Source organism: Jaculus jaculus, chromosome 19 (genome assembly GCF_020740685.1).
Source record: "Jaculus jaculus isolate mJacJac1 chromosome 19, mJacJac1.mat.Y.cur, whole genome shotgun sequence".
Classification (NCBI taxonomy): domain Eukaryota; kingdom Metazoa; phylum Chordata; class Mammalia; order Rodentia; family Dipodidae; genus Jaculus; species Jaculus jaculus.
The window spans coordinates 34848674-34865985 of record NC_059120.1 but is presented as its reverse complement, the minus strand read 5'-3'; the positions used below and the strand labels follow the sequence as shown (position 1 = coordinate 34865985).

At 41.3% G+C, this 17312-nt stretch overlaps 1 protein-coding gene across 3 annotated transcripts in view; it reads right to left on the bottom strand.

The window, feature by feature from the left end:
* The window catches only part of Vtcn1 (V-set domain containing T cell activation inhibitor 1), a 75309-nt gene that overhangs the window by 3182 nt on the left and 54815 nt on the right, over positions 1 to 17312 (bottom strand). For 2 of the 3 annotated variants that reach the window (XM_045138414.1, XM_045138413.1), the window contains exons 3-5: positions 8084 to 8431; positions 6017 to 6295; positions 1196 to 1362 (exon numbers count right to left, since the gene is read on the bottom strand). In XM_045138414.1, coding sequence (XP_044994349.1) covers positions 1241 to 1362; positions 6017 to 6295; positions 8084 to 8431 — 749 coding nt within the window. In that variant the 3' untranslated portion in view covers positions 1196 to 1240. The remainder of the gene's footprint in view (positions 1 to 1195; positions 1363 to 6016; positions 6296 to 8083; positions 8432 to 17312) is intronic. The other variant, XM_045138415.1, reaches the window with a different exon arrangement.

The window sequence follows — 17312 nt, the reverse complement described above, 5'->3', positions numbered from 1 at the left end:
GGAGAATAACAGAAAGAATGATGAGAAGCAATTGAATGGACCCTTGCCTGCCAGCAGCTCTTAAAAATCAAGGCAAGGACTATATGTGCCTTGGAAACTGTTAGGTATACAGTGCACAACATACCAAGAGAATGCAGGACACACGGACTCCCAGGAAAGGGGGCTCAAGCTAGGAAGCCCTTTTCTGAAATGAATAAAGGAAGGTATGCATGTGAACTGTTGTAGGGGTGTAGGTTTCCAAGAGGGGGCAATGAGTAAGCGAGCAAACCCAGAGTCAGAGTAGTGGTTGAGAGAAGGAAGAACTGTTAGAGGACTAGAGCTGCACAGCCCAGGACTTAGACTTCAATACAGTGGTGCCCAGGGCCATTCTGAGCTCCAGAGCAAAGCAATGCTGTGGTGTTTGAACACCCCCATTATGGCACTTGCGTCCTGTTACCTGAAATGGGGACGACATGAAGGCACAAAGTTTGAGAACAAGACTTGTTCATGAGATGATGAAGACTGGATTGGAATCAGTCTGAGAGACGAAGTGGGAGAAATATTACAGAGGTTGGAGACAAATTGTCATGAAGGACAGAGGGAAGTTAAAAATAACTCTGGGACTGTGACCCTTGGATGCCTTGGCAGTTCATGTGGAGTGCTGACTGGAACTACATGAGCTCGGTTTTCAACAAATTTCATATGTAGTATAATTTTTAGAAGGAAATGTCCTAATAATATTTGGTGGCAGAGAACTAAAGTGAGACTAGGTCTCAGCAGGAGGGCTAGCTGATGAGTCACCCACCAGTTTCCCCGTCAACAGAGCCCAGGTGGAAGGGGCCAGGGGTGAGCACAGGGAAAGCCATCCAGATGACTATGTGTACATCAGTGAAACACAAGATATTTTGTCACAGCCAAACATCCCTTTCTCTTCAGTAAGATATCTTTGTATTCACTAGTGACTCATTAAGTTAAGAGGTGTTTGGATTTACACAAATATTTGAGCTGTGTGGAGTTGGATTTCCTGTAAGCTGTAGGTGAGATCACTGCTTTCCATGTAACAGTGCTGACAGGTTGTCTTCTGCAATGCTGGCAGAAGTCACGGCCCTGCATCGTTGTATGTTTCTCTCTGTGGCTGATGCTGGAGGCTGTTGGACTCACTGGAAGGCAAACACACACATAACCAATCTACCACACCATTCATGGGTCATCTCACCTGTTGTACCAGTAACTTTGTGTGTCTTTGTGTGGGCAAAGCACGTTATCTTAGCATCAGGTAAGTGGAGAGAGACATGGGCACCCAGCTGAGGGCAAAGGAGGAAGCACACAGGGAAACCCCTGAGCTCAGCAGCTGTAGTTGGCTGCGCCTTTTGATCTCAGAGTCTGCGGAGAGAAGGAAAAGCCTTCAGAGTCCTAGCCAGAGAAGCCAGATGTCCTCTTCATGTGAATGTTGGCCAAGAAAACCTACTGACAAAGAAACTTACTGGTTACCACATAAAAATCAGGCTAAACAGCCATGGCCAGCCCTTGGTTTTCTTTTAGAGCATAGTTTTTAAAAATAATTTATTTATTTACTTGCAAGGGAAGGGGGGCATGGGCATTCCAGGGCCATTTGCCACTGCAAACAAACTCAAAATGCTCAACTTTGTGCCTCTGGCTTTATGTATGTGGGCACTGGGGAATTGAACCCAAACCACTAAGTCATCTTCCCAGCCCCAATCCTTGGCAATGACCTTCACAGAGCATGCATCATTACCTTTCATCACACCTCTGTAAAGCAATATGGAATTATTGATTCTATTTTCTACTCGAGGAAAGTAGAAGTGATGAAATGAAATTACTCTTCTTGCACTGTGTTTTCCTTCTAGGCAATCCAATTTCATTTAGTTCATTTCACTTCTGTCACTCATTAGCCATGTGACTTCAGGAAAGTTATACAATACATATTTGCTTTAATTTCTTCCTCTATAACATAAGGCTAAAATAGTAACAACCTACTTCATAAGGTTATTATGGGGACTGAGTGGATACATATACGTAAGTACTTAAAACAGTGCCTGGCACCTAGTAAGTACCCAGTAAGTATCAGCAAAGCACACAACTATAATACCAGCTCCACCCAAGCCCAATAATCATCACTTCCATGATTCTCATTTACATATATGCTTCCTTATCTTAATTCTGTCCTAAGTTTCACATCTGGATTTATAGTTGTTGCCAAATGTGTCAGTTAAAAACACAATTGTTCATGAAATATTTTGAGCATCTACTATTAGGAGTCAAAGGATTCCAGTAAACAACACCCCTTTCCAGGTTATGTATGAATCAATTAAAGAGAAGGATGAAATAAAGCAACTGAAAGGCTAAAATGTGACCAGTTCTGCTAAAAACTCTGGTGACAAAGGATGGTGCTTTGTGGGAAACAGGTGGGCTGCAGCCGGACTCTTCCCCAGTGACAGAGAGAGCCAGGCTGGGCACCCCTCCCCAGCTGGGCCACATTCTGCCCCCAGAACTGATGGCTTAGAGAACAGAGTGGAGATCCACTTTCTGAGAGTAAGCTGTGATAAAGGAGAAGCTGTGATTGTTCAGGTTCTAATGTCCTCACCACTCAGATAAATTTGCTTTTTTTTTTCCTCTGAGGAAGAGTGTATCAGGGCAACAGGGAGGCCAAAAACCTCATTCATAGAAGGATATATCTGCAATAAGGCTGTAACCTCTCCCCAGACCTACATGTACTGTGTAGCTTGCCAAGCACTGGGCATCTCCACCTGTGTACTGCATGGGCATGCTAAGCTCAGCATCTCGAACCCCTTATCTTCTCCCCACCTGTTACTTCTGTTCCGTTTTCTTGTTTTGGTTTTCTTTGTTGTAGCAAACTACTAAACATCCCATGTAGGAATATCAAAGCCATGTTGACCTATCTCTTTATTTTCACATTCACTTTTTCTAAGACCTATATATTATTTTGTTCAAGCATCTTTTAATTCTTCTCTCTTTTCCCACAGGACTCCTACAGTATGCATAACAAAAAGAAATTATGCCTTTGAAAAAAATCTTGAGCTACCAAAAGTTGAGGCTGGGGAGATGGCTCAACTTGCACTCAGTCTCAGGACTGGCACTTGGAATACACATTGTGAGGCATTCAATAAGCACATAAGGAGGCTCTGTCACTGAGCAGGTGTAGTTAGTGTCCATGTTTTTAGTTCATTGATCTTTACCAGAAAGTAGCCATTATACAGTGTGGAGCTTTTTATAGAGATCTGAGCTGAGGCACTCCTGCCAATATCATCCTTTTAAATTAGCAATGATTCATTCCCCCTCTGAGTAGACCTCCCATTAGATCCTACTCCATTGGTCTCTTTGTGGTCAGCTTACCCACCTTGGCCAATCAATCCTTCTTGGGAATGTAGAGTGGGACTGATGGACCATCCTAATTCAGAGGGTTTTTTGTTTGTTTGTTTGAGATAGGGTCTTACTAGGTAGCCCATGTTGTTTTCAAATTTATAATTCTCCTGCTTCACCCTCAAAAGTGCTGGGATTATAGGTGTGCTCCACCACACCTGGGTGAAAGAGTTAAATAATGTAGGAGATTTTGGAACCACATTTTACTACATAGACTAAAATAACAGAAAATAAAGTAGAAAAAAAGAGACAAAGAAATCCAACAGATTTAAACTCCTATCTCCATCTATTCGTAAAGTCATTCCGTTGCATTTCTCTATTTGGTTTTGGTAAACAACCCCTTTTAGTTCAACTTATTTGAGTGAGTTTTCTCAAATAAGGTAACTAAGAAAGATCCAAAAAAAATAGTTTTCACATATATGTAAGTATGTGTGTGTGTGTGTATCTCTGTGTGTGTGTGTATTATGCACATAATATCACCTTTACTATTGCAGATATTTTAAAATATGTAGTCAATAATGTTAAGTATATTTGCATTGATATAAACTAGATCTCCAGAGGTTTTTTAAGAATAGTTTTACTGCTTGACAGTGGGAGAGACTCTGGTTTGCCAGGGCCTCTTGTCACTGTAAATAAACTCCAAATGCAGGTGCCACTGGCTGTCTTTATATGAGTACTGGGGGATCAAACCAAGACTGGCAAGCTTTGCAAGCAAGCACCTTTAACTGCTGAACCATCTCCCCAGTCTAATCTCTGGATGTTTTTTTCATATCCATATCTAAGCTCTGTAGTCATCAAAGACAACTTTCCTCTTCTCTACCTCTTCTGTGTAATCACCATTTTACTTTGTTTCTGTGACTTTGCCTGCTTTAGGTATCTTATTTGAGTAGATACATACATTATTTATGTCTTGTGACTAGCTTATTTCACTGAGCATAATTCCCTGAAAGGTCACAATGTTAAAGCATGTGCTAGAACCCCCTTTCTTTCTAAGGCTGAATGCTATTCCATTGTATGTATGCTTTATTTTATCCACTTCACCTACCTGTATCCATGTCATCAATGGAGACTTTGAGTTTCTTCTGAATAGGAGACTATTTAGAATGGCTAACTAGACTATTATGAATAGTTTTATTATGAACATAAATATTGACAAAGATCTGAGAATTTCTTTGAATTCTTTTGGACATAAACCTGAAAGTAGGATGGCAGGATCATGATCTTTATTCTTTGAGGACATATCTACACACTGGTTTAGACAATGAGAGTAGTTTCTCTACTTCTCACCAACACCAGTTAGTTTCTGGGGTTTTTGTTTGCCTTTTTGCTTAATTTAGTTTTAGTTTTAGTTTTAGTTTAGGTGATAGTAGCCTCATGCTAACGGGCATGAGGTGATGCACTATAGTGATTTTATTTTGTGTTCATCAGATGATTAGTGATGTTAAACATAGTTTCTTAAGTTTCTTGGTCATTTGTATGTCATACTTGAAAAAATACATATTCTAATACCTTGCTCATTTTAAAATTCAGTTGTTTAGTGCTGGGGATATAGCTCATTGGTAGAGCACTTGCCTAGCATGCAAAAGGCCCTGGGTTTGAACCTCAGTCCCCAAAATCAAGATCCCTAAAATCTAGCTATTTGATAATTTTGTTGTGAAGTGCTAAGCGTTTCTTATATATCCTTGATATTAACACCTTATTAGATGATTTGTAAATATATTCTCCCATCCCACAGACTAAGATTCATATACATATGCATATGTGATTTGAAATAATATACAAGCTGTTATGAATATGATTATTCAGTTATGTTCAGCAAACATTTATCAGGCACTTACAATGTGCAAGGTATTTGGGGGCCCATTCCAGGTTTGATAAAACCAGGAACTCTCCTGACAAACTCCTTCCTCCTGAAGCTTGAGTTTAGTTTAGCCTGAGAGGGATGGTCTTAAGTCCCAGTTCGGCCTGTATTTTCTTGACACTAGCTTAGTCCTAAGTTCATATGTACTAAAGCAGTGGTTAAGGGGCTTGGCATTTTCATCCAGTTCTCAGTGAGGGTGCTAGGAGGCCAGTTCAATACAGGGGTTTCAGATTGTCTTGGATGAGTATTAGTGAGAGAATCAGTCCCGTTATGGCTGACTAAGACCCACTCAGAGGTTAGACTTTGGTCTTCAGATCTCAAAGGACAATTTAGAACCCAACCAGTTTTGGAGGAACTTAGAATATAGTTTACCAACTGAATGTAGCAAAATTGCCAGTCAGCACTCTCCACCTTGTATCAATAGTCCCCCACTAGACAGAACCTCAGAACCCGAGCACGGTCTCCAGAAAGCCACAGACAAGAGAGTGAAGAAGGAGAAGCCTAAACCCCACCTGTGACTGGTGTGCTATAAAGCTTGCGTTGTGTTAGACTTTCTGTCACATGATGCAGTCCCAACTGGAATTGTGATCAAGGTCGCTAGACTTTTATACCCAAATATATGTTAAATAATTTAATTAAATTTTAATTTAGATATTATTTTCTTTCTGGAGAGGGATGGGGTACAGCTTAGTCATAGAGTACTTATCCAGTATGTCCAAGGCTCCAGGTTTGATCCCCAGCACTGGGGTGGGGCAGGGGAGTCAGAAAACTCACCTGTCACTTTGATATCCCCTGTGGCTTTGGCAATGTTGTTTTCAATCATACAGGAGTATGTGTTGTTGATCGTGACATTGTAGAGCACGGACACAACCTTCATGGTCACGTTCTCAGAATTCAACTCAAAGCTGGTGTTGGAGACTTCTGAGAAGTTGGCTCCTTGGTCAATTTGGGATGCCCAGGCTACTGTGGGCTGGGGGAACCATCGAGGAGCCTCACAGCGCAGGCTCTCAGAACTGGCATTATAGTCCACATTCATCTCTGGCACACTGAAGGCTGCAGGTTAAAGGTCAAAGAGGGAAAATGTTGAGGAAAGACAGATTAGACAATATAGCCTTGAAGGGCTAGGGCTCAAACCCACAGTCATTTCCATCACTGAAATGACCCAGCACCTCCCCAAGCTACTATTTGTGTATGGCCCACTGTACTGTAAGAGCAAATAATGACTTGCTTACAGTCTTGCTGTATATTACAGCCCTTTGACTAATACCACTAAGGACTTAAGCTCTAGGTATATTATTGTTACAACAGATAATTTTCCCCAAATAAGAGCATCTTCAGTGACCAAGCTTATTCTTAGAAAATGCTTATTCTTGGGACATCTGGGCATTTTCCTAGGAACCTGGAAGCCTTCTGGAATTCATGCATCTTTCTGCTTGAATGATAAAGGAAGAAGAAAGAAACAAACAGTTCGCCTGTCCCCCATAGAAAGCTCATACACGGGTCTAGTCATCATGGGGATTTGGAGTTTGCTTGGGTAGAGACTATTCAGCTCTAGGACTCAGGAAGAGAAAGAAAGGTAGTTACCTGGTTTCTAAGGTAATTCTAATGCTAAGGTAACTATTTGGAAGTGCAGGCTGTCTTTCCACTATATCTAGGTAGAGGCACACTTGTAAAAATTCTGTCACATTACACATAACTGATATACTATTAGTTCAGTTGACAAGCTAAGACATTTAGCATCCTTTTTGCCTCAGGATTAGGCTAGTGCTGAATAAGTGTGAAAGGAAACCTTTGCTTTGTTCTTTTGAAATATTATTTATTTGCATGTGTGTGTACGGGTATACCAGAGTCACTTGTTGCTGCAAACAAATGTATGTCCAACTTTGTTTGGGTAACTGTGAATTAAACCTGGGTCAGCAGGCTTTGTAAGCAAATGCCTTCAATCACTGAGCCATCTTCCAAGTCTTTACTATGTTCTTAAAATTTATTTATTTATTTATTTGAGAAAGAGAGAGCGAGAGAGCAAGAGAGAGAGAGAGAGAGAGAGAGGAAAAATGAGCACACCAGGGCTGCAAGCCACTGCCAACAAACTCCAGATGCATATACCACATTGTGTATTTGGTTTACTTGGGTACTGGGGAATTGAACCTATTTACCATGCTTTTTTGGGAAAAAAATTTTTATTTATCCATTTTGAGAGAGAAAGTGAGATAAGAAACAAGAGGCAGGTAGAGAGAGAAAATGTGCTCACCAGGGACTCCAACCACTACAACCTCCAGACACATGTGCCACCATGTGCATCTGACTTATGTGGGTACTGGGGAATCGAACCTAGGTCCTTAGGCTTTGCTGGCAAGTGCCTTAATTATTAAGCACTCTTGCCAGCCTTTAGCATGTTTTTAATGAACCATTAGTATTATGTTTGCATAAAAGTTTCAAAAAGAGTGGAGAGAAGGCTGAAAAAGATGGCTTAGTGGTTAAGGCACTTCCAGGTTTGATTCCCCAGTACCCATGTAAAGCCAGATGCACAATGTGGTGCATAGGTCTGGAGTGCATTTACAGTGGCTAGAGACCCTAATGTGCCCATATGCATTCTCTCTGCCTGACTCTCTCTCTCTTTCATAAATAAGTAAATAAAATATTAAAAAATAGTGGTGAGAGAGAGAGAGAGAAAACCAGAAAATTACTTTTTGCTCCTCTAATGTTAGTATCTTAAATAGCCATTGTGATTGAAACCATTACTGGTGCATTACTATGAACTGAACTCCAGATTTTATCAGCAGCTTGTGCCCAGAGTATCTTTGGTACTCTTTTTTTTTTTTTTTTCTAGAAGCAACTCACCTCCAGTTTTGTACTCAAGGCTGGCATGCCCTTTGCCTTTTGAAGTGCTGATGTGACATTTGTAGGTGCCTGCATCTGTGAGCCGCACGTTTTTCAGTCTCAGAGAGGCATTGCCAACTATCACCTGATCGGCAAACACAGCTGTCCGGCCTCTGAACATTTCATGCTGGTCTGAGAGCTCATCTCTGCCTCCTTTGAACTCGTGGACCAAACCCATAACACCGTCTTTCAGCCATTGGATCACAATGCCATTGAGCTTGATATCAGGTTCAAAAGTGCAGCTCAGGGTTCCATCCTCGCCGATGTTCCCAGCTGAAGTGGAAGTGGTGACTGTGATGGAGTGTTTCCCTGCAATTCAGGAAGCCAGGATCAGTGCTGGCGGGGGCAGGGGAAGCTCTGGCACTTTGACAACAAAACCCTTTCAGTACAGGGCAGACAGAGGTTTACAGATAAATCAAAGCTATAGGAGAACACAGGACATATTTATAAAAAGAGGGCAGGGAGAAAGTAATTTTGAGATGTGCTGCGCTGCCATACACAACACCTTTTGTCAAACCAATTTACTCAAACCTTAGGGAGGCAGCAAGAAGAATATACCTTGGACTTGGAATTTGAACACAAGTATTCAAGTTTTGCTTCTTAGTAGCTGTGTGACCTTGAATAAGTCACACACCTTCTCCCAATCTTGGGAAAATGGAGGTAACACTGCATTTTTACCTACCTTACATTATTGTGATCAAATCAGACAGATGTAAACTTGATTTGTAATTGATAATTACAGCCTAAGGTATTGTTCTTAGCTAACCAGAAGTAACAAAATATGAAATTTCATGTTAACTAAATGTGGCTATTAATTCTGAAGGCAGCAATTCTAAAGTGCCCATACTTTATGGTGAAGAAACTCAAGCAGAGAAGGTAAATGACTTGGCTGAGGCTATCATGCAAGATCTGGTATAATAAAGTTGACTCTTGGTCCAAGACAGACACTCCCTGCTCCTCTCAGAACTTAACCCCCTTCGGACGCCAACTGCAGTGGCAGCAGGGCTGCAGCCTTGTCCCTAGTTGGGGATCTCGGGACAGTGTTCTTTGTGCTTGGTGGCTGCCAACTGGGGATTTCATTAACTAAATGTTCTTGAGAGGGGAGAGTTGCCTTGCAGCACAAGAGGACCACATGGAAGACAGAAAGAAGTGTAGGGAGGAAAGAAGCAGAGCATGAAGAGGGCCCTGCATCCCAAGAGCTGTCTTAGATCCTGAGTGTGTTCAGGGCTGCCTGCCCTTATTTCTACAGTCTTGACACAAACATTAATGCATTAAGGTGGCCTGAGCAAGCTTTTCTTGTAGCCACAGAAATCCACCGTGATTGGTACTGAGCACATGTTAACTGGACTTCTCAGCTTCCTTATTGGCATTCCCGCTTTTTATCTTTGCCTCTCTAATCCATTTCATTTGAGCTAGTCCTACAGGTAGAACTTTGTTTTAATTTAAAATTTTAGTTGAAATAAGGAGAAGGAGAGAAAGAGAGGGAGGAGAGAGAAAGAGAAAGAGAGAATGGGCTCACCAGGGTTTCTTGCTGCTGTGAGCAAATTCCAGATGCAATTGCCACTTTGTGCACCTGGCTTTACGAGAGGACTGGAGAAATGAACCCACACCAATCTGGGCTGGCAGGCTTTGCCAACAACTACCTTTAACCACTGAACCATTTTCCAAGCCCAAGTAGAACTTATTAAAATACGACATGAACATGTCTATTTTCTAACCACAAATCTTCCATGGTTCCATGGTTCTAGAATGAATTTCAAGTTTTCCAACCTGGCGTTCAGAACTAAACACTGGCTGGTGCATGAGAAATGCCTCGTAGATATCAGCTTGCATTGCTCCCTGGACAGCCTCCTATCCCATACATCCTCTCATACCCCATATTGCCTATCCTTATCAAAGGGGCTCTTTATTTTCTTCTTTCAATTTAAAAGTACAGGGCTAGGGAAATGTCTCACTAGTTAAGGCACTTACTGAAAAGACTGCCAGCCCAGGTTTGGTTCCCCAATACCCATATAAAGCCAAATGCACAAGGTGGCACATGTATCTGGAGTTTATTTGCAGTAGCAGGAGGCCCTGACATGTCCATTCTCTCTCTCTCAAATAAATAAAAATATTTTTAAAAATATAGGTACATACTAAGTTATGTCACACAAGCTCAGAAAGACTAACACCACATGTTTTGTCTTCTATGCACTTCCTAACTTGAAGTGGCTTGAGTTGATTGTAAGTGGCAGTAAGTATCAGGAGTACTGACAGGGAACTATAATAAAGCTAGGAGAAAGGGGAAATAGGAAGGAAGGAGAGGAGGGGTTACTTGACAAGCAAGTTGGGGGACAGAATATAGGGGATAGAAGGTATACAGGGGATGGATAGGAGACATAGGGGGAAGGGAGAATGGGAGGAATATATAAAACCAATGACAGCATGATCTAGTACCATTGAAACCTTCCTTCTGGATATTAAACTAAAAGATGTAACTATTAATAAGAGGGGTGGTTGGGGTAGATCCTTTATAGGACAGAAAGCTTAATCTTAAAACCACATGCACTGGTTGGTAAATCCCAGTACCAGAACTGGGTTACTCCCCACAGGCTGGGGAGACTCATGAGGTCCTTAAAACAATGGGGGTCATTGCCAAATCATTTGGTTACCCACCAGAGCTAAATGGTAAGACCCTACAGCTTAAGACACCACAAGTTGTGGACACAGGACATTAAGAGATTATGCTGGAACCTAGAAGCAAGCCAGCTCCCGGCCAGCTAGTCCTCACAGGGCTGGAAAGTGCTATGCAAGTTGCTGGTGGATAACGGCTACCCACAGCAGGAATAAGCAGGAGAGCCTGCAAGCTATGAAAACAACCAGCTGCGTGCATACTTGTGCAACAGTGGGGGTAATCAATGGCTCTCTGACTTTGCTCAGTGGGAAAGAGCTCATCTCTGGTACTGAAAACCAAGTCAGAATCCCATGGACTCCAGAGAGAAGCTTCCATTGGTTTATAGCTAAGAACAGAAGATATGCCCACCAAAAAGTCTCTTAAATATCTAGACTTTTCCCCTTTAATCCATACTGCTCTCACTCTTGGCTGGAAAATCTGCTTTTATTTATTTATGTATTTTTACAGATGTCAGCAAAAACCAGACAAGATAGCTGACTGCCTGACATAAGATGACTCACTTCTATCACATGTACCAGGCCCATGAGACAGTACAGAGGAAGTAGTGATGTAAACATGAGTGCTGCTCTCACAGCCAACCCAACAACCAGCTCCAGAGAGGATGGTGATAGACACTGAGGACACTCAAAAGTACTTGAGAGCAAAAATTCAGATTGCAGAGAGCTTACTACTAAGTAGACTTACAACACACCCTCCAAGGCTCAGGGAACATTACAGAGGTGGAGGCAGAAAGACTGTAGGAGTTACAGAATGGGCAAGAATATCGTAAGGCATTGCACCCTCCACCCCCGTCCAGAAGATGATGCATTCATGACCCCACAGTGAATACCAATAACCCCCCTGAGGAGGGTCCTCAGTGGGGTTGGGGGAGAGGGGATATAAGAGTATAACCTGATGGGACTAGACCAACACCTGATAGTTTCATACAATAAAATTCATAATCAATAAAAATAAAATGACCATTATTTATCAAAAATATGTGTGGGGCTAAACCTTACTTTTAAAATACTCACATATCAACAATAGGAATATACTAACTACCTATGATTTTATTTGAAAATGAAGCAGGGTGTGGTGGCTCGTGCCTTAAATTCCAGTACTTAGGAGGCAGATGTAGGAGGATCATTGTGAGTTCGAGGCCACCCTGAGACTACATTGTGAATTCCAGGTCAGCCTGGGCTAGAGTGAAACTCTATCTTGAAAAATGAAAAAAAAAAAAGAATTGAAATGATTTGAAAAATAAAAAAAATACATGTACAAAGGACACATTTTCTTTTTTCTTTATTTCTATTTTTATTTTTTGAGGTAAAGTCTCACTCTAGCTCAGGCTGACCTGGAATTCACTACGTAATCTCAGGATGGCCTCAGACTAATGGTGATCCTCCTATCTCTGCCTCCTGAGTGCTGGGATTAAAGGCGTGCTCCACCATTCCCTGCTCACCTTTCCTTTTTCAAATAAATATGAGGAGTAATCATTCCAAACATAGGATGTCCTTGACACTTCTAGGCTGCTCTGTCTTGGAAAGGCTAATTAGCTCCAGAGCTTACTAAAGGAGATAGGGATAATGAATGGGAAGTAGAACTGAAGAAGCTAAACTGGGTGAATTTGCATTAGAAAGAACAGGGAGCTACTGACAGCAGAAACACTGTGGTTAGAAAAAGTGGCAGAGGGAGGAAACGTATGTGTGGGCTGGGATAAGAATGACAGAAATTCGGTGCAAGGCAGCTCCATTTTGTGACAGTTAGCGAGGGTCACCGACCCACATGTACAAAAATTTATCCACATGATCTGACAAGCACTGGTACAATTCCATGACAGCCTCTCAGAGGGACACCCTACAGTCAGGATGCAGGCTTGGGGACCCTAGCTGGAAGCCCTGGATGAGGAAAACCTGGGAGTACGGACAACACAACTGGACCCACTTCTTCCCATTCCATGTGGTGCCTACAAGGGAAAAGGGGGGAGAGAGACCCAGACCTAACTGAGGCCCTATCTAAACTGGTCGGCTTGCCTGTGGACCTGTCACAGTACACCATCTACAAACCTCTGTCCAGAATCTGTTTGCAACCTGTTCAGGTCCCTTCTGTTCTGCAGAGTACTTTTTACTTTTGTTTCTTAATAACTTAATATAAGCTTTTTCTCTAAATTTGCTTGTTCTCTGTAATAAAATTCTTCCTTTAAAACTCATCCTTTGGGTTGGGAATGCAGCACAGTGGTAGAGTGCTTGTCTGGCACGGCTAAGGCCCTGGGTTCAATCTCCAGCACACACACACACAAGAAACCCCACTTCACCCTTCATTGGCTATGAGCTTCATTCCTGAGTGTGTGAGACGAAGACACGCAGCTTCTGACTGGGCAGAGAATGGTGACTCTTGAGAGTCCAGCATCCCGGCTCCTGAGTCAAACTCACCTAAGTGCTGCCATAAGTCTTTCTTGTGGGGGAGAAGTTATGCTAAAAGTAATACGAAGTTTCCACAGTATAATATGGATGTAGTCTCCTGTCATGGCATTTTCCTGAACATTGCTTTAAAGATTCTGTTTTAGCCTGGAGTGATGGCATACACTGTTAATCACAGCACTTGGGAGGCACAGGTAGGAGGATCTCTGTGAGTTAGATGCCAGCCTGGGACTACAGAGTGAGTTCCAGGTAAGCCTGGGCTAGAGTGAGAGACTACTTTAAAAAACCAACCAACCAACCAAAGATTGTTGTATTTTGTCACCTTTGCTTGACAGGTTGATGGCGGGTTCTCATATGGTGCATTATCACTATCTGGACAGCCATAGCCCTCCCCTCTGGCCCCTTCAAGTAACAGTTCCCTCTTCTCGTGCACACCCCATCCATATTCCACTTATTCCAGTCTGTTTAGATGGAAGTCTTTCCATGAAACGTTTTTTAGTCTGTTAAGGCAAAATTTGTAGGTTTAGCCAGCGTGGTAGTGAACATCTTTGATCCCAGCACTCGGGAGGCAGAGATGAGAGGATTGCTATGAGTTTGAGGCCACCTGGAGACTACGTAGTAAATTTCAGGGCTACCTGGGCTAGAGTAAGACCCTACTTCAAAAAACCCAACCAAAATATTGTAGGTTTATCACTCCTAATGCTTAACAGTGTCGTTTGCTTTACCACGCAGTGCCCTGCCCTCATCTGGAAGTTTCTCAGGCACATGTGCTGTTGCTACAGTGCCCACCACTTTATCCCGCAGAAAAGATACTGTCTTCTGTGTTCATGAACAAATGGGAACATGGAGAAATCAAAGCAGTGTTTCAGATCCACTGCAAGAGGAAAAAAACTTTTGGCAAAATTACCACATCTAAATATGATGGAAATGTGAGCTATAGAAAGAGAAAAAATAAAAATTTACAATAATTCTCAATAAAACCATGGAGCAAATGTAAATCTGTTACAGTAAGATCAGATTTATCAATTCTAATGATGTTAAAACATCCCCTAATCCAAGATCTTTTAACTCAGCCATAATACCAAAAACATCCCCCCAAACCCATAGTGGCACAGTAAAAACACTCACACTTGCAAAATAAAAGGCATTGGGCCTAGCAAAGAAATATTCAACCAATACAAGATTTAAACAGGGCAAACATCAAACTCTCTAGCTCAAAGTTCAACAACTCTAGTCAATGTCAAATCTCCAAGCCTGATAATTCTAACCAGCAATGATTCTCTGGATCTCCAACTCTGCCCCTGCAGGTAGGCTACTCATAGTCCTGGAAAACTTCATCTGGAGCCGGCAGCTTTCCTTGGTAGCCATCTTGTGGTCCAGCATCTCCACTGGGTCTCCGCTGCAACCCATGGTCCATCCTCATTGCTCCATTGGGTTTCCGTGCAGGCATCCAACAAATCTGCTTCACACTGCCCATGGCCATTTCCAAAACACAAGATCGTGTTGCAAATTTAATGACCCTTTCTTTCCTGCATTTCATATACTCCATACTACCAGATGGAGTGCCAGTTTGTTAATCTAGGGAGGGAATAAAGCAGACTTTGAAGAATAGGACACACCTTCTAAATTTAGGCCCTTATAAAAGACTACATTCTTTCTGTTATCCCAATGCAGGTCAGCTAGCCCAATCTCAATGGTTGTAATCTCTCATACAATTACAGCCAAATGAGCAGGAGTTTCAGCTGAAAGATTTATTTCTGTACCATATCTGTCTACACACATCAGTCCATTTCTACACACTGCAACTCTGCACAAGTTCTCAGGACATGGGCATAACAGCAATACTCTAACATAAACTGCTTCTATCCCAGTTCAGACAAAGCTCCTTTTCATCCTTATAAGCCAAACCTCACAGTCCATAGTTCTTACCACATTCAGGTCTTGTAACTCTGACCAGAATAATCCACCAAGCTGTACTTACAGCACTGTGAGGTGTCTCTTAGGCTAAAGTTTCAAATCCTTCCACATTCCTCTTGAAAAGCAGCTACAAAAGGCCAAAGCCACATAGTTAGGTGTCTAGCAGCAAATGACCCCATTCTCATTATCAACTTTACTACTGTAGTCAGGTTCACATTGCTGTAGAAATCACCTGATCGAGGGCAACTTGTGGGGAAAAAAAAGTTTATTTTGGCTTACAGACTCAAAGGGAAGCCCCATTATGGCAGGGGAAAATGATGGCATGAGCAGAGGGTAGACGTCACCTCTTGGCCAATATCAGGTGGACCACAGCAACAGGAGAGTGTGCCAAACACTGGCAAGAGGACACTGGCTATAACACCCATAAGCCTGCCCCCAGCAATACACTGCCTCCAGAAGGCATTAATTTTCAAATTTCTATCAGCTGGAAAGTTAGCATTCAGAACACCTAAGTTTATGGGGGGGGGGCGGTTGAAGTTCTTAATATAGTACTTACTATAGTACTTGACTTTCCATGTTAAATCTTTAAATCTTGGATACTGATAATCATTATTAAAAACAATCTTTTGGAAAGATAGCATTTTAGGAGTCCTAAGTTAATGAAAGGAAGTTTCAAAAATCTTATTTATTTATTTGCATAGAATATTTGCATAGCAGAAGGAGAGAGAGAAACAGACACAGAGAGAAAGAGAAAAGGTGTGCCCAGACCTCTAGCCACTGAAGACAAACTCCAGATGAATGCCCCACTTTGTACATCTGGCTAGGAAAGTAAATTTTTTATTAAAACTTTTCTTATAGTGACTTATTTAAGCCACAAGTGGTAAAATGACCATCATGCCCATTTTATTAATGAGTGTAATGAAGCTTACCCAATGCCCTGTGTCTAGCAAGTAGGAAAACCAGTATTAAACCAATCATGTATGATACTAAGCCTGTGTTCTTTTTATCATATTTTGGGGATAATTAAAGCCATATTGAAATATGTCAAGGACCAATCCACTAAAAATATATCATCACTTTGTTTAAGAATAAAAACAAGGCTGGAGAGATGGCTTAGTGGTTAAGGTACTTGCCTGCAAAGCCTAAGGACCCAGAACCAATGTAAGCCAGATGTACAAGGTGGGGCATGTGTCTGGAGTTCATTTTCAATGGCTACCATGGTTCTCTCTCTCTCTCTCTCTCTAAATATATATATATATATATATATATATATAGATAGATAGATAGATAGATAGATAGATAGATAGATATAGATATATATGGAGAGAGAGTGTACCATGCATATAAATATATAATAATTTTTAAAAATCCCTCCCAAATAAAAACAGTGTTTGAGCACTTGTTTAGGATGTGTAAGATCTGGGCCTGAACTTCAGTTCTTAAATAAGTAAATAAATACATTTTAAAATAAACAACTAATGATCATAAATTAAGTGTAAGAAAGGCCAGCAGTTATTTTTAAATGATTATAATTTTTTAGAAATATAAAATATTTTCCAAACATTCATATAACTGGAATAGACCATATCCAAAGCTGAAGCATTACTAGAAGACAGTGTCCTAGGTCTACCTGCCTTGGTTTCCCTAACATCAAAAGAGGCCTACATTGGTATGATCAAGAAGTTTTATAGTTCTTATAAAATGCTGAAGAAATATCATTCCTGGTGTCCCTACAGTGACAGCTATTTATCATATGTGTGTGAGAAGGAGCCCAGAGAGTTAGCCCCAAACTCTTTTTTTCTGTACTAGTCAATATTGTTGATCTTTAAAAGCTGTGGTCTCAGTAATAATGCTTGCAGAAAAGCCAAAAGATAGCCTTCTGTGCCACAACTCTGAATACCATGTGGTAGGCAGGAACAAACAAGCACACTTGAAATACAGCCATGAAACTTTGTACAAGTTTATTATCTGGGCATACTAATAATATCTGCCTCCAATTTGTTGTGAATAGTAAGTCAGATAATATACAGGAATATTGCATGTTACCATTATACCATCAGTGCTGTTCAGTGAGATTCACAAAAGAGGGGTTATCATCTGTTTAATACTAATGTCTTAATTTCAATGTGTTTTATATTGGATTAACTAGCATTTTATTGAATTATTTAAAGTGTGATAATATGGTACTCTACTGTAAAGC